This window comes from Balearica regulorum, chromosome 3 (assembly GCF_011004875.1).
Source record: "Balearica regulorum gibbericeps isolate bBalReg1 chromosome 3, bBalReg1.pri, whole genome shotgun sequence".
NCBI lineage: Eukaryota > Metazoa > Chordata > Aves > Gruiformes > Gruidae > Balearica > Balearica regulorum.
Genome location: NC_046186.1, coordinates 44120948 through 44139287, shown reverse-complemented (window position 1 = coordinate 44139287; position 18340 = coordinate 44120948). Strand labels below are relative to the sequence as shown.

The window sequence follows — 18340 nt, the reverse complement described above, 5'->3', positions numbered from 1 at the left end:
ATTTAAATAAGCATGTAGTATTAAATGCTTAAATCTGTACTTACCTTTAACTGCACTTTACTAGTGAAATATGTCCATGACCATTCTCTGGGACTAGCCAGTCTACACACTGGTCAAGTCTATCCTCCAGAACAGAATAGTCTCATATTAAGTGCCTCTTCGCAGGAGATGACTCCTGAAATGTGCTAGGGAGGTACTGGGAGTGCAGCAGCTGGCCTGAGGATCACTCCAGCAATGTCATAGTATACATCAGATTACAAAGTCTGGGACATGATGGAAAAAGTGACCTTATATGACATGACGGAAAAAGTGACCTTATATATCTAATTCCTACCACCTGTGTCTGCCTTTAAGTATTTGGCTCATAGTTTCACTAAAGGCAGATTTCAGAGAGATTTGAGCATTCCCCAGTCCCTTTAAGGGCAGGCAAGGAAAGCATTTCCATGGGGCCAAAAGCTGTGGGAGTGCACACACCCAAACAAGGACAAGTCTTCTGATGTTCATCAGGAGCACTGGGGGATTTCTATTCACTCTCTCACTCATCTGTGGCTACCAGAGGTTAATGCTGGCTCTGGAATTAAAGGGAAACACGTCTATATTTTACAGAGAAATTTGGTACCAAAAAACCCTGCTTGTGATTCCACATACAGTGTCACGATGCTGACAGTAGTAGTGATATAGCTCTATCCACATGCGGCTGCCTCTGAGGTGTGAGGCTGGCTTGCGCATCCCTGGCAGCATGTTGGTTAGCACTTCTGTGAGTCAATGTAGGTACAGCCAGATAAGCTTTCGATTAACTCACACAACAGACTTGCTTTGAGAGAAACGATGCCGTTAGACAGCCTGCCACCTGCTGCCATATCCGAGGCTGGCTGAAGGAGTTGCACGCCACTGGGGTTGCCTGAAGAGCACACACAGGCTGTTGGGTATCTAAGAAAGGGATTTTAGAATTTGGTCGGTGAATGTGGTGCTGCCATTGGTCTCCAGGAATGAAAAGCTCTGGCACCTGTGAGTCAGTTTTCAGATGTTGTCATGGAAAGCTCATCATGGCACTTCCGTGTGAGGACATAGGAAGGATCAAACTGGATTAGACTAGGGGTCTATCTAGCCTGGTGGTCTGTCTCCAAGAGCAGACACAAGCAGATGCCCAAGTGTGCAGTATCATAGGCTGCCTAAAAATTGTTTTTTTAATAGCTGTTTGGCTGCATGCTTATTTGTGAGCAGCTTGTGTTTGAGCGAACAGTTGGGGAATGGTTGTTCTGTAGCAAAAACTCTTAGCTGTCACTCTCATGTTTAAAAAAAATTATCTGGACACTTGGGGAATATAGTCTTTGTAGGTGAGACAAGAAGAGAAATACTGCATGGAAGGAACTTACCGTGATTCTTACGAAATCAAGACAGTCTGAAGAAGAAGGAAGAGGTTTGAAATTGGATTAAAAGTGAAGCAGCAGTTGTTTCAGCAGAGAGGCTGGCTTTGTCTGTCATATCTCTCCATGGAAAATGAAAGGTTGAACTTATGTTTCTCCAAGGGTGTGCAAATGGTACATATTTATACTGATGCATATTGGAAGGAAAAATGTATCAGAATTAGATAGTTTAGACATTTCCTAAGGATAGGAGGCCTAAGTGATTACTTTCTCTCCATCTCTGCCTGTCTCTACCTCTGTTTCCCTTTTTGGCTGTCTCTTTCAGACGCCGTAACTTATCAGCATATTTCACAGAGTGTTAGTAGGTGCAAAGATAATATGTTCACATAATGTCCATCAAAATGGGCAACTAGATAGTTCAAATAGACCGTAAAGTCTCCCTTCTGAAAGAAAACCAGACTTATGAATGCAACCCTCCAGGGACATCAGGGAATCCACAAGAGAGAGCTATTATGAGTGTCCTGATTGTGAGAAAAGCTTTAATCAGACATCACACCTAATTATATGCTAAAGAATCCAACTACAAGACCTGAATTCATAAAACTAGGCTTCATTGCTTCCTCTGCTAAAGGATCTTAAAAGAACTAAATGTCTATTAAGAGGATGGGGCTGGTGATGAACTTCACAGAAAGACTGCTATGGAGAGGCATTGTTATGTTTAGTAAATAGAGTGAGAAAGAGCAGCATGTTGTCTTGGTTAAAAATGGTGGTAGAGAGGGATGTTTTGAGAAACTTTTTAAAACCAGAACGCATTGTGAAGCAAAAGCCACAGAAGTAATTAACTTCAGAGGAGATAACAAAGCTTACTAAGCATGTATTCTTCTGTCTTGGGGGGTGTAATATAATACAATGGAGATATTACTGCAAGTATTAGAACAATGCAATCAACAATGCCTTGAAATTAATGTTTCTGGACTTCACAAGCAATTTCAATTACATTATGTTAATATGTTAATTAGGAAAACAAAAGTTATGTAAGGCTTTTAGATAACTTTAGGGTGCTGAGCTGGTAAATGAATGAAGGGAATTCTCCTGTAGCGGGAATAAGGGACTGAGAAACAGTTAAGGGAAGGTAATTGGGAAATGCCCTCAAACTGAAGCAATCAGCTATCGGGAGAACAATAAGAAATCACTTTAAGACCAGAGACATCACTAATAAAGTTCTCTTTGGGGAGGAAGATGGAAAAGGGATCCATCATTTTAGAGAAGTGCTATTGAAGCTGCTACTACCAAGCATCTAAAATACTGTGTAGCTGTCTAGTCACTCAGATTCAGGAAGGATAAATTCCTCTTGACAGCTAAGGATATAAGGACATGGCAAACCCATGAGGTGAAAAGCAAATGGAAGAGCAAACTAAAAATGAAGGGATGCAACATTATGAAAGCACATCATGAAGGTAAGCTTAAGGGAGAGAGAAAAGAGTTTCTTCCCTCTTAAGGTGAAGAGCAGTGCTGTCAAAAGATGAGGTGGGCTTCCATGAGAAGGAACAGTTTAACTACTGAAGCACTGAGATTTCAGAGAAGCCAAACAGTTTTATTTTAAGCTTAAGTATGAAAAGTATGCTCAGGTTTGTTGAGAGTTGCTAGTTCTGAGTGTTCTGGCCTAGAATGTGTCCTTTCCAGTCCAGTCTTAAATCTTAGATATCAGGTTGGCAGAAACTGTAGAAAAAAAGACAGAAGGCTATAGAATAGAAAAACAATTGGTAGGGAGAAGACAGGTACCTCTTCAGGAAGGATTTTAGTATTAAAAGTTTTTCCAAAAAATCTAAATGTTTCACTGAAGACAAGTTGTAGTTGCCTTAAAGTGATTGCGCTGAGATTTTAAGAGAAGAATCTCTGAGACATCTCTATTAATGATGTGGTCATCTGTAAAGTCAACTGCTTTGTAAAGGTATGCATTAACATCCACCACAGGGAGATGCTCCCAGGTAACTTAGTCACAGGTTTCATTACAGGATTAGGAAATTTAGAAAACCGCCTAAGGCCTGTTTTCTGACTAACATTCAGGGAGGATTCTAGAGATTTCTTGAGCGGAAAGGTTTAGCATATCCCTGGCAGAAGTGCAATGGTTCGGAGTGAGCTAGCTCAGGTACTGGCACAGTGCAGGCAGGTGCTTATATTGCTGTACAGCATAGCTGTACAACTGCTGAGCTAGTTCAGTCTGCTCATGGCTACACTGGGCTGTGCAGACAGCCCAGCTAGCTAAAGTGTAGCATGTCATTTATAAACTCTGCCTCAGTTCTTTAATGCGGAAGGTGAAAACATGAGAATTTATGCAAGGCACCAATTTGTCTGAAAAGTAAAGGCCTTGATCCTGCAGACACTTGTGCAGATGCTTTGCTTAAGTGTGGAAGGAGTCTCAAAACCATTTAAGTCTACCATTTGCATCATCAAGGAAAACCATTTTTATAAATGCTGAAGGGTCAGATTTATTTCACTAACTCTTTGATCTCCTTGGTTAAATGGCATTGAAGCAATGAGAATTATTATCATTATGGTGTACCTTCCTGCATATTTTTGCTGATAAGATAGAGCTCATGAACCGTGTTTTCATTTGTAAATACATATTTGAGCCTTACAAAAAAGGTAAATGAGCTCTGTCTTGCTATACAATATGTTTATCTGTGAAAAGCATTCATCTTGAACATGAACTAAAATGTAATGCATCAGAGACATATAAAATCACTTCAAAGATTAAGGTTTTGGTTCTGTAATTTTTGTAAGAGGTTTTGAGTGATAATATTAAGTGCCATTGCATTCAGAGCTAGTGGGAAAGAAGATGCTTTTGAATATCAAACAAATGGAAGATAAAAGAATTTTTCAGACATCCGACATGAAAGACATGAAAAAGGACAGAGACAAAGAAAGCTGCACTTTTGAACACACTCTCTTGTTGACCTAGATCTCGTATGGCCAGTGGGTGACCTATAGGCTCGCTCCTGCTCGCCAGGCAGTGCTATCCAGCTCTCAGGAATGCTCGGAGGTGCATCTGCACTTTATTATTGCTGGGCAGCTTGTCCAGGGTGCTGGAGAGCTGTGTGGGTCCATATGGTGCTCTGTGCCAGCCAGAAGCCAGGAGGCTAGGTGCAGGCTCAAGGGCTGTGCTGAGACAGAACTGAGAAACCCTGCTGAACATGAGCTGAGCCTGTGCAGGCAGATATCACTGTAATAAATTATATGGTATATCTAACTGTAGCTGGTTTTTTTCCTATTAATCAGGGAATCTTGGATAACAACTAAATGGTTATCCTGTGCTATTGCTCTGTCCCCTCTGTATCGCTTGCTGTCTTTGAGCTCAAGACTGGGTCTAGTATAGTATAACCACATGACAGCTTGGAGCTATATTAGAATAAAAGGTTTCAAGGGTAAAACCGCCACTCTGGGTGTAATTGACACATCCAGTTGATTGCATTACAATATATTTGGTTGACAAGCAGAACTAATTAAAAAGCACCTGATTGCCCATGTACCTTGTTACATTTCATTTCAGTGTACTTATCAGTGAATTAAATCTAATTTAGTGACAATGAAGGGGTAGTGGTGTGAGGGTGCAGGGCTCACTAGTTCAAGGTTACAGAGGCTTGAATTATTCTAGCTGGAAGTAGATCTTTTTTTGTCTTATGTCAAAATGCTGACGGACAACGCAAAAAGTTGGTGTAGAAGGACAGAGCATGATATGGCTGAGGAAACCAAGAGGACATAAGGTCGAGACAATGTCAACAAATGCCAGAAACTGTAATGGTGCTAATAACAAGACTGTGCAGCTTAAAAACCAAAATGGACTTCATAACTTGAGAGTACGCGTCTGAAAGATGGCAATCAGCTGTTAGATGGAATAACAGGAATAACATGATTGTGGTATAGCAGCAAGTCTGTGACTAAATAGAAATTATTTTGAAACCTTTTGCAACTTCTTTTCCATTTTGATTAACCACATCCCATTTAGTATGTCTTCTTCATACGTGACAGAGTTCAGATGACAGAAGCCAAGAGAAGAATGAAAATGCAGTTGATGACATTTTCTTCATTCAGGAATCCTGCCATTGAAAAATAGTGTCCTTTGGGAAAAAGAAACATCTCAAGAAAAGCGTTGAAATTAGTTTGCAATTTTGTAAATTAATCTTAATGTTATTTTAGCTATTACTGAAATCTTAAGTTTTTGATTAAGGGCAAAAAATTTGAAAGTGATTTTGGTCTTTCATGAAAGTATCAATTAGAACATCACAAACAACTAATTTTGCCTGAAAAAAATGGAATGTGATATTTTTTCACCTTTCAACACAAGCAGCTTTGTTTTCTTTCATTTTTCTGATTCATTGTACATCAAATCAATTGCAATTACAACTGTCATTGAACTGTTAATATGTTATTTTTTAATGTGATCTATAGGCAGGATTAAAGATGAAGACACCCCAAGTAGGTGAGCTGAGTTGCTCCATTTACTTTTTAAACTTGTGAACTCCTTTGCATGTAGTGGGAACTCAGAAATTCACTGCACCTCTATACACCTACATGTAGATAATCTACTCTGAGATATCTTAAGCTACAGCCAGGTATTTTGCCTAAAGACTTGTTATCCTATCCAAAGACTTTATTGGAATTAAAATATATGTTGAGACAATATATTTCTTGAAAGGAAGCTGCTGTTTTAGTCAGTGTAAGAATTGATATGGGATATTTTGTGGTGTGGTGAGCCAGGATGCAAACCGCTGACGGACCCAGAAGTAGCATACCTGTTTGTCTGTCTCACCTTCTCCATTAGCCTTGCTGAGAGGTGCTAGCCTGCCCTCAGACTCGCACCGGCTGCACATTTGGTTCAATGAACTGTTTGGTGCTGAAGGACCAGCCTGTGTAAAGCTTATGTGGGGCTTGTTGCTTGTTTCACTGCGTGAGGAAGTTGTGCATGCAGCAGCCTTATCACCCACAGATGTGGTTTCAGCGTCTGTAATAGCTCCCTATTGCTGGCAGTGTTAGAAACCCGCATGCCTTCTATGCGTGACCCTTTTTTTTTAGGTTTCACTTCAGTGCTGTGCTTTCAGAAGCAGATTATTAGGTCAGCTGCTTCTGACATTCAGGGGCAGAGAGGTGGCTTTCCAAACGCACAAGGCTTTGTGTCCAGTAGGCTGGTGTATCCAGGGGGAGCTTGTAAATGGGAGGAGGAAGAAATGGATCATTTTAGGAAAAAAAAAAAAAAAATCTGCATTAAAGAGAGAAAGTTGCATGTTCTGTCCTAAATTGACTTTTTGATGTGATATTTGAATGTAAGAAGGAGAAATGAGAGGGGGAAAATGAATGAAATGTGGCAGGGACTCCTTTCCCATGTACTAGTAAAAAATCAGTCTGTCTCTCTACTTGTCAAGGATGAATTCAAGATGGTGATAAGTTTGGTTTGAGTAAATGGCATAAATTAAATAAACTTTTAAAGAATGTATCCCAATTAGCAAAGTTTTATTAGCTCAGGAGAAATGCAAATTTGCCTGTCTGATAGAAAGGAAAAGGATTTTTGAAGACCCCAACCCATTCTTCAAGCTGCACAGTAGCCAGGCATAATATTCTGTCTTGGATAAACTTTGCGATCACTGGGACCAAATGTTCTGCTCTACTGGGAATACTGCATTATTTATTACATTTATTTCAGTGGCACTAATTCAATGTTTATATATTTAAAAATAAAACTGACACCATTGTTAACCATTTGCTATTTTAAATACAGTTAAGCTGTGCAAATGTAGGTTATTTGTACAGTAGATAAAGCAATAAAATATGAGCATGTAAATTTCTACTCTACTCCTCTGAGAACTTTTAGAGATTTTTTTTGGTAAGATTACCTTGACCTAAGAAAGCTCATGTTCCTGTAGCAAATATCTTGTAAATTCAGAAAACTCAAATGAATGCTCAGAGTGCTGCTTAATTACGTTGCTAATGCAAGGCAAAGTAACCTCAGCTGTAGTACCATACTGATTCAGCTGCGTTGCTTGCTGTACACAGCAAATTCATGCAAGAGTCCATATGAACTCAGTCTGACCCAGAACACTTACAAGAATTTCATGTGTAACAGCTTAAAAAGAACTAAAATTTTGTTAGTGAGATCTCAGCCAGAAGTCATGGGGATGACTAGAAACAACCTTTAGAACAGGCTCTTGATGAGAACTACCACAAGAAGAAAAAGAATTACATTAGACCTATGAAATAATGATCAAAGACTATAGTACACTTAGAATGTTCTCTTTTTATTTTAAATATACCTATTACAATAATTCGTTAGGCTTGTATAGAGCACTATTATTTACATAATTCAGTGTTTATCCTTTGGGGAGAATTCCAGTGCTCAATAAATAAGAGTCAGTGAGCTGCCTCTTAACCATCTTGGAATCAGAGTTCTGAAATATTAATTTCACATAAATGATGAAAGTCCTTGAAATGGTTACAGTTACCTGTAGTTTTATACAGTAGGTGTCTTCTGACTACAGTCAAATTGTGTTGAAAACTCTGAACATAGCTATAGGTAATCAGAAGAAAGTTTAACAACATCAAATTAAAAAAATGCTGAAAGACATCAGTGGTTGAACCTCTACATTTTTCAGATGCATCTCAGGGTGATGATATTGCTCAAAGGGAACAAAGAAACGGTTTGATAGAACCCCTGTTATAAAATGTCTAGATTATGGGGCAAAATATACAATCACTAATAAATTAAAAACACAGCTTTTTACAAGATCTCCTTTTAACATGGCATCTTAAAATGTGCCTGCAGGTAAGAATGGTTTTCATTATTTTTATTAAAATTTAATTTTCCATGGTTACTATTTCTACACATGAATTTATGCCTTATATGAATACACTATATAAAACACATAAAAGATTAAGTTGTCAGTACAAGGAATATCATTAGCTGAGAACATGAAGGAAGGCTTCCTATCAGATCTCGCTCAACGCTATCTGTGTAAGCTCAAATACTCAAGAAATGGACTTTGGTCCTGATCTTGCACCAAGAGAGAAAATGTGGTCCCATGTTTCTACATACCGAACTTAGTATCTCTACTGAGACCGTGCCAGTCCTACGTGTGTCAACCATCCCATTTTCACATCACCCACCGCAGAAAGTGGGTTTGAATCAGGACAAGCAGCTTAAGGGTTTTTCTCCTATTTCTCATCAACGTATTTCAGAGGTCAAGTCCATGGCACATTATGTGAGTGGCTGAATATCTATGACATTCAGCTATGGCACACAGTTTCATTTCCCCAACATACAGAAAGATAGAAGGGAAACGCAGCTTGTAACTACCAGGCATTTATCCTGGTAGCAAATGTAACACTATCATCATCATCATGGAATAGAAACTATCATTTATTGATAGTGTGTCTGCTTGTTCAACAAAACATCTTCGATTTCAGTAGCATTACAGTTTGGCAAAGAATAGTTTCTGAATTATTTTTGTTACAGTTTTGAATCTCTGGCACATTTAAGACACCCACCCACCTATTCAAATAATATTTTAAAGCAAAATTAATGTTTGATATAAAATAACAGTTGTGTTGTAAATGTGGAAAAATAGTCTACAAAAAATAAGTATAAAAGTGATCTCAGATTTATGAATATGTTTCATACAAACAAGTCCAGGTGACTAATCTGTGTATTTGAAATGATCCTTGGTAGGTTGTGTCACGACAGTACATCACATTTTTCACAGTTTACAATAACACAGTTAGATTCACAATGTGATGACACCTTATATAAGAAAAATAGTATTTTACAAACTATACATTTGGCATCTATTTTTAGATTTTTTTTTCTGTTTCTTTTTCAGTTCCTTTTTTCTTTTTCCTTTTTTCTTTTCTTACAAAATAGTGCAAAATTACAGTGCGTTAATAGAAGATTTTGCAAATCCTAATAAAAAGTCAGTGTATTTAACTGTTCTGTTCATCCACTGGAAACAGTTTGGCACATTAGGATTTTGTGTAGATGGAAAAGCATCTCACTTTCTTCTCTTCAGTATATCCACTGAAACTTTAAAACATTAAATTGCACCAAGGGAGTTAACTTTCCAAACTTTTTAATCTCATCTTTTAGAACATGTTTGTTACAAAACAAAACAGCAAAGGAAAATGCAGATTTTATGGTTAATTTATTTGCCAAACAGCATTTATCAGACTGGCTTTTCCTATCATGTTATAAAGAAAAGGATTGATGGGACCATTTTTCATCTGGCGACTGCTAAAGTGTTTAGTTACAGCTTCAAGTCTCTATGGGAAATTTATCCCAACTCTCTCTCTCTCTCTCTCTCTATGTATATATATGTTGATTTACCATGTACCTTTCAAATTTTGCTGTCATACATGTCCCTGTATCTGGAACCAAACAGGCTGTATCAGGTCAGGGGGATAAGGTTTCATCAAAGCCTGTTTTCCACTGGACTAATTCACATAAAGAATAACAAACAATTGCTTTTGCTGCCAATTTGCAATGATTAAATGATTTTCCTACTAATTATTTACTTAGGAATGTTAATGAAGAGTTCCCTCATGTATGAATACTTCATTTGCACAGACTGGCACAATATGTCAAAAAAATGCTAATGCTCTTACTTCTTGGAACAGCAAAGTCTTCTGCGTAATCATAAACAGGCATGGTACAGGCTGCAGGAGTGAGACCACCCTAAGCCAACCCTTGAGCGTGCCAAAAAACGCACAGAAGATGTCAGATGAGTCTTGGTTCAGTTCTTTGCCTTCTTGGCTGAAAGCAGGAGTGAGAAACCTGACTGAGATCACCAAGTCATCTACTAGAAGCAGCCAAACAGCGGTCTGTACCAATCTACTCATAATTCAGGCTATTAACCCGGAGGTGAAAGGCTCTCTGCCACTTGAGCAAATCTCTGAACTATTCACTGCACCGAAGCTGTTGGTTTCAGTTAATTGCGTAGAGAATATGGCGACATAAAAGATTCCCAATTAATTACCTTTCCAACAGAGTAATGAAGTGACTTTTTCCAATATGAAAACTTCAGGGTGATGTCCCTAGGCCTAATTAGTTCTCATGAGTTTATGGTTTCATCATCTGTATCACTCTGTGGCATTTGTGCCGTGAATTAAAATTACTACTGCATGGTTTATTTAATCAATTTATTGGCATTTCTGTACCTTTTATGAACATACCTAACCGATATGAATTTTACACTGATTCTCTGAAGGTAGAATTGGCAATAGCACTAGAACTAGTTATTCAAATATTAGAAGGGCAACATCCATGAATAAGAAGGTTGTTTTTTACCCCAGCCATTCCACTTAATTAACTTTCACTGTTAAGTTTAAATAGGTCAGGAGCCTGCGCAGACATACCTCTTGTGCCCGCTTCGCACTCACAGTCTCATCTAGACTGAACCAAATAATTTTTCTCCAAGAGGAAAATCAGGTATGGCTGAGACTGACCCTCTCTAGGGCTCAGTCAGTCCAGATTAAAAGGATGCACACATGATCAGGTTTTACACTTCCTTGCTAGGACAGTCCTTAAAGTGCTATCTCAGCAAACCTCAGCTCCTTATGCCACACACACGTTCACTCACTTACAGGGATGCTGTAAGGAGGAGCACCATGCTGACTGGATAGCATGAGGCAATGGTGGCACATGTAGCATGCTGAAGCAGAACAGAAGGGTCAAGGTGTGTTGGATAGACACTAAATCAGAATTAGTCCAGTTTTCAGTAGCCAGTCTGCTCACAGGATGGACACACATGATGCAAAAGAGGCCACACAAATTGGTCTCTGTTGGCTATAGTTTGTGCTGTCTGGCACAATTCCCAAAGGCAATAAAAACATACTGTTTGAAGCCCCAATGCATTAAAGCAATTAAGATGCTCTTAAATTTAAACACGTGCTTGAGTCTCATGGTCATATGCATGTGCTTAAGGTCTTTCTTGAATCAAGCCCAGAAAGTATTGTTGCATGAGGACATGAAGATTTATTTCAAAATCAAAAAAGAAAAGAAAAGAAGAATAAGGATTGTTGAAAGCAGATAAGAAATATGATTAGCTTACTGACAGACTTCACTCTTTCCTCAAAATGTTACTTTTTATCTAATAAGAGATAATACAAGGCCAACAGGAGATCCATGCTTGAATAACCAGCAACAGTTATTGGTTATTTAACTGAAGCTTGCTTGATTAGAGATGGGAGAAAATTTTGTGTTTTGTTGTGTTTGGTTTTTTTTTTTTAAAGTCCAGTTTGAGAGACAAACATGAGTAGCTAGAAACAGTAAGTAGCTGTTTATTGTGCTCAGTGGTGCCAATTTCCCATATCTTGCTCAGCCTTCATGAACTCTACAAATCCCCACATTTATGCTCTCTCAGTCCAACTTTCATTTTATTTGATCTGTTTCTTAAAAGACAAATATGTTGCCGTCTGTGTCTCGCACATTCTGCGGGCTTCGCGCAGGCTGCTTGCTCATTGTGAGTACAGCCATCTTGGATGGCAAGAGGTATTCAAAGAAACTGGCAACCAGGATTCACTAAGGAATGGAGATCTCATACTGAGCAAGAGCTGCTGTGGTCCTTGAGTGTCTGTGAAATGAAAGGAAAACTCTGCTTTAGAAGGATCTGCTGCCAGTTTGTCTGATGGATGTTCACATTCAGTGGGGTAGCAATGCATCTGCAGTTAGTATTTTATCTGTTTTAGGTCTTATTTTCCACACTGAGAAAGACAGTAATGTTGATATCTCAGTGCATGACAGAGAGCCTAAAAACATCCAGAAGAAGCCATTGTAAAAGAAAGAATAATGATTACTCTCTGTCTTCAGTGACTGCCAAGTTAACTTGTGACAAGTGCATATGCAAGCTTATTGTGGGCTGGCAAATAAAATAAACTGAATGCCTGAAATAAAATTGTTGAGAAAATAGTAAAAATTGGTGTGATTTCTCATCTTTCATTTCTATTGTCTTGTACAACTATCTTCTTTTGCTGGCGGTACCAAGGCATAAATAATACCTTGTTCTTTATTTTAACTAATTCCACGTAATTTACCCTTCCATAATTAATTGTTTTTGCTCATTTTCCTTCACAGTGATTTACTATTTGAGTCTATTTATGTTAACTGTTCGTGTAGGGTAGCTCACTGACAGAGCACAGACATCACAATGCATGATGTTATGTATAGACTAGAATCAATCTTCTGTGAGTTAGGTGTATAGGTCTAGGTAGATTGCCTTTATGCATACATGGAGTTCAGATGTTTTACATCCATTGCTTCACATCATTTACCACCTAGGCTGGACGTGCCTGAAGACACTTCATCTGTCAGCAAAGTTCTTTATATCCAGAACAGCTTAAGGCTTGATACTTGTAGATCACCTTAAAATCTTCATAAAATGTCTGGCTTACATAGGATCCAGCCCACACTCTTCAAGAGTGTCAGTGAAGCGTTAGGGTCATGTCTCTTGCTTAGGATTTGGTCATGATTCTTGGTCATTTCTGTCTGGATTAGATTTCTCTCCTGTTTTATCAGTCTTTGAAACAATTTTAGCAATGCATCCTGAATGCAAAGTATACAAGCCTTTTGTGGAGTTTTTGTGAAGAGAAAACTCTCTTGCCAGTTCCTGCAAAAGACTTTCACATTTCTTAAAATTCAGCACAAGATTAGCCATGCTGACTGGATCCAGTGCTCACAGAGGTAATGACATTACTTACAGGCTTAAAATTTAGCATGTATTTCAAAACTTTCCTGTGTATACACCAATTAATATTTGTAGTAACAAGTCATATATCTTATTATTGTGCTTAGTTGTTATTCATACAAAAAATTATTGGCTGAATCTTGATGCCAAGAAACCAGTCTGATTTACCATAAGGCTTTGTAACACTCAGCACCGCTCTCATTATCTGAAATGAGGAATGAAATAAGGGGCTGTGCACGTTCACCAAGGGGTCAATGAACTTCTGCTGAGATCAATACAAAGACCTTCCAAATTCCAGCATCAAGGGAATCAGATTATCCAGCCAAAGCAGTGGCATATTCAGTGACTGCGAATTTCACAGCTCTCCCGAAAACAAAAGGTATGATGTCCTATAGGACAGACCATAGGCAATAGCCACTTGCCTTCAAAATGACAGAAATACTACTCACAATACATCCCTGTCAGCAGGTTTTTTTTTAGAAGACTGGGTTTCATTATATTGCATGAATTTGCAAGGTAAGCTCATCTTGTTTCGTACTGGAATGCTGGTGACTCTAGGAGGTTCACAGTATATTGCAAACTAGCTTTTAAAGACAGCAATAAACAGTATAAATAAATATCTGGATCAGAAAACAACTTTTGAAGCCATAGGGAGAGCACAAGTGTTTCTATAACCTTTCCATGGAACTTCCTGTTTTAGAAATGCAACTGCATTACTCTTACAGCCTTCTGTGTTTCTATTCCAGCCTGGGGTAAAAAAACCCCAAACAATCTGACAAATCATCTTGTCTTTTGCTAAATGTTTATCACTTTTTACCCCTTATTCCTTTACTTCAGAAATGTTGTTGTCTGCAAGTTTAATCTTAAGTACTTCATCAACAACATTGCTTCATCAAGGTCTTACACATCACATAACCTGAAGTTTTTCCAGTTAATATATTTTTTTTTCTTCAGTAGAAGGTGTGATTTGTAATATTTTGACCTGAAAAACCAAGCTGATTGGCTTTCTCTTGATACCAAAACACATCCAAACATTTATGTCATTAAACCAACTTTGTACACATGAATATATATACCAATCAGGTATTTAAATCTTAGCTGGAAGAAAAGGGTAATAAAATCAAATGACGCATTTTAAAAGAAGACATTTTAAACAATCATGACATTCATCACATTTTCATATTTGCTATCAGAGCAAATTTAATACTTAAGAACTTATTTATAGATTCAAATTTTGATAGTAACTGCTGCTCTTAAGAGTGCATTTGTTTATACCTGTCACATAAACTATTTTCAAAACCTAAAACTCATTAGCTTGAAGAGTTGAATGGTTGAATATGTCAGCCTGATAACTTATTTACTGAATTTCAGCATCTTTCTTTCAGAAAATAAACTGTTTGGTCACTTTTTTTTTTCCACATTCATAAGCCATAACAGCAAGTTATCCAGCTACAATTATAGTTCAACAGATCTTTAGAATTGGGGATAATTTCACAGTTATTCATGAAATTATATGAGAGAAATTGATAATTTTTTTTAACAAGCTATTTCTAAAAATCCATTATTACCAGCTGAATTCAGTGCATGAGGCTGATGTAATCAAATGCCTATGTTAAAAACTGGTTATCTCTATCAGTATAACACCACTTACAGCCCTGGTTCAGGTAAACAACACTTGAGACACAATGAGACTTAAAGGACATGCTACATTTAAATAAACTCAAAAATTGGATGAACCTGGGCTTTAGTCACTAAGGTTGTTCATCTTCTCTATATCTGACTTCTTTATTCTTCGGAGCATAAGAACAAACATATGCCTAAAGTAACTTAATGGAGCTATTTGTCAGCAAACATCTTTTTTTAGAAACAAAGACTGTCTACTGTTGTAATACCTTTTAAAAACTACATTTCTAGGTTCTTCACCCTTAAAAAGGGGTGCAACTGATCACACTGGAATAATGGTAGTTATTGAACTTTACCGTGTTCTTAAAATGTAAGACGAACCATAAAAAACTTTACTGTCTTTTGAAATATTACACACATTTCACACTGGAACAGTAAATTATGTTCTTAAAATTCTCTCTGGCATTTAAAAGTTGTGTCCTCATTTTCCAAATAGGTTAAACAGCAAATGTAATGTTAAAAATAAAAAAGAAGTGTTAAAAATGGCTACTTTAAGTGTATGACTGGGACATATTTCACAGAAAACGTGGAAAATCTTGTTTAAAAATTATAGTAAACAATCAAATATTCTTCAGTGCACATAATTAGTATGTACATTATAATTTAAAACTGAGTATTGATGACTGCTGCTGCTGATCTTTTAAAATCTCTTACAAAATATATATAGGATAGCCAACAGAGGATAGTTGATAAACCATGACATAAAGTTCTCTTTTCCTTCTTTTTTTTCTCTTTTCCTTTTCTCTCCACTTGGACTGAAGCTTCTTCTGGCTTCTTCAAAAAAGTGTATGTGCATGTGCATGCGCACACACACATGCACACACACACGCGCGCGCGCACACTCACATATGCACACACGCACACACAAATTAATTCCAAAACCAGTTTTCTAAATTTCCAATGGACTTGTATTCCTGGTGTCTTTTCACATGATCACAAGCGAGACATGCGTGTGATTCCCAGAACCTAGGAAGATGCACTGAGAAATCCTTCTTCCAGTTGAAATAACTAAGGTACATCTTGTTATTTTTGTCAAGCATCAGAAGATATTCTGCCAGCTCTCTGGGGGAGAGAAAATCTTCCACGTGTATGAAAGAGTCTGCTGGAATGTAATTCTCATAGTTTTCTCTGGAAGGGCCCAGTACAACTGGTACTGATCCGGCCAGAAGAGCATTGTAAAGTTTCTCAGTAATGTAATCTTTGTGGATTGAGTTTTCAAAGGAAAGGTAGAATTTGCAAGTGGAGATAGTTGGAATCAAGTTTTTATCGTTGACGTAGTCTCCAAAGGCTTGTCCATAGGTATGGATTTCAATGTATTTGCTAAGCTCATTGTAATACTTGACTCGAGCGTGCTCAGGGTTCCAGTTACTTACAACCCAACAGACCAAATTCTCCTTACTTGGCACTTCAAATGTAAAGGAACTTGTACCGACCATCATGAAGCCATAAGGCACCTGAATATCTGAATCACGCCGATAAGTCAGGGTCAGGTTAAAGAGGTGTTCAATGCCACTCTTTTGTGGAGTATGAGTTGGAGACTCCAAGTTCATCCAAATCCACTTCTGGAATGGTGGCCTGGCTTGCTGAGGTAAATTGGTCAGATCCCAGCTAATGTCCCTGTGATGAATGAGAACAGCATGGGATCTGTTATATAGTGAGCGGTCAATAGTCAGATGGCACCCATGGATATTGAACATTGTTTGGCAGGATGTTAGATCGAATGTCTGACCAAATGGCCAAACCCAGATCAAAATAGTAGTCTCATTAAGATTATCAGTTTTGGAAGAAAAGAAGCTTTTCATTTTCAAAACTGAGCTGGCTGATTCTATAGGACCAGAGATCCAGCTATTTGTCGGTTTGATATAAATCAGTATAAATGCCATGAAACAACCAAGGACAATGAAGATAATAAAAAATGGCCGGAAAATTCCTTTAGATGTCGATGTCATAATTTGTTCTAAGAAAAAAGAAAGGAAGAGAAAGAGAGAAAATAGTGTCAGGCATTAAATTACATATATATATGTCCTGTTAAAGCAATCAGACATCAGACATCAAAATGGATAGAACTTCAATATCACTGAGCTGTAACCTCAGAAATTTCCTTTGAGCAGAGAGGGTATGGGTTCTTGCATGCTATTCATGACAAACTGACAATATTTCTCCTCTTCACATTAAAAGCTTATTGACATAAATTAAAACAGGATTTTAATGCATCTCATACTTGACATAAATCAGTACATATCTTGAGGAGCTTTTTTGCTTAGAACCTAGGCCAAGAGTTTAAGAGACTTACAAGACAGATAAAACTACCCTTTGATTCTATCCTTCTGTCTGTGTAAGGGATAACATGCTGCAGATTTGGTCCATTCATGTTTGTGATTTGTGATAGGATTAGAGGAATGAAAAAGGAAGGGAATGGAACTTTAGTTCTGTAATCAATAAGACTGTTAGAAAACTAGTTCATGCCTGATGGCTACATGATGGTGAACATTCATGCCCTCTCGAGAGGACTCCTAAAATAGCAAGGGAAGGAAAGCAGCAACAGAGGTCCTCAGCTCCTCTGTTCCCATGTGCAGCCTCCCATAGTTCTCACATAAAGAAAAATGAGTAAAAAGATATCCTTAAATATTTGATTATGTTTTTATGCTACAACTCTCTGTTAAAAATTAGGAAAAGTAGAGATATGCTGCATCTTTGTAAGGTACCATTTTTTCCATGGGGAAAAAGGGGTGAGGAGGTCATACAGCTGCCTTTGTCCTCTCTCTGATTGTCTCTTCTGAAAGAAGTGATAAATCTGTTTCCAGACTTTCTCTTCCATATGGTTCTTGTAAAACCTAGCAAAGTTAGGGGTTCCTTATTGCTAACCTTTGCTCCTGAACGTAGCCCTAGAACTCAGGTGTTCTAAACATAAAAAGTTAACCATGTAAAGAGCACTATGACATAGGAGGGAAAAGGAATGGAAGTTAGTTACCAAAAAGAAGTGTTCTGAATATACTAGCCTATTTTAGAAAGGTAATTCTGCAATGCATTTCAATGACTGTAAAATTTGTCTGGTTTTCTTTTTCTGCATTTTTTTCAATTTTTTTTTTTTGGTTTTTTTTTTGGTTTTTTTGTGATCTTTACTAGCTGGCTCCACAAAAAAATGTGTAAAAATCTCACTCCTAAATACATACTTAAAATATATAATATAAATAAATAGATAAATAAATAAATAAAATAAATTCAAGGTCACAGAAAGTAGAAAGTGAAATTCAGTCCTTTTAAGCCCATTTCATAGGTCCTCTCCTCTAACCTGTGAAATAAGTAGTCAAATTCAGAATGAATACATGCTAGAATATGATTCAGAGGTCCATTAATGCAACATAACTCTGCTGCTTTGTGAGTGTAAAAAACTGATGTGTAAGTGTAGCACTGCAATTACAACAAGAACATTTTCACATTCATGGTTGAAGAAGTGAAAAAGGAGGGAATGTCATGCTTAGCTTTACTCTAACATTACATCTTGAGGAAAAAGGAATTTGCCACAATGTCTCCTTCATTCTGTGAAGGCAGATGGTCTTAATTCTG

The 18340-nt window shown here is 37.6% G+C and overlaps 1 protein-coding gene across 1 annotated transcript in view; it reads right to left on the bottom strand.

The window, feature by feature from the left end:
• Nucleotides 1-11445: 11445 nt before the first annotated feature.
• FUT9 (fucosyltransferase 9) overlaps nucleotides 11446-18340 on the bottom strand; it is a 106967-nt gene continuing 100072 nt past the window's right edge. Inside the window, exon 2 of the mRNA XM_075747744.1 lies at nucleotides 11446-16730. Within this exon, the coding sequence (XP_075603859.1) occupies nucleotides 15643-16730 (1088 nt within the window). The 3' untranslated portion in view covers nucleotides 11446-15642. The remainder of the gene's footprint in view (nucleotides 16731-18340) is intronic.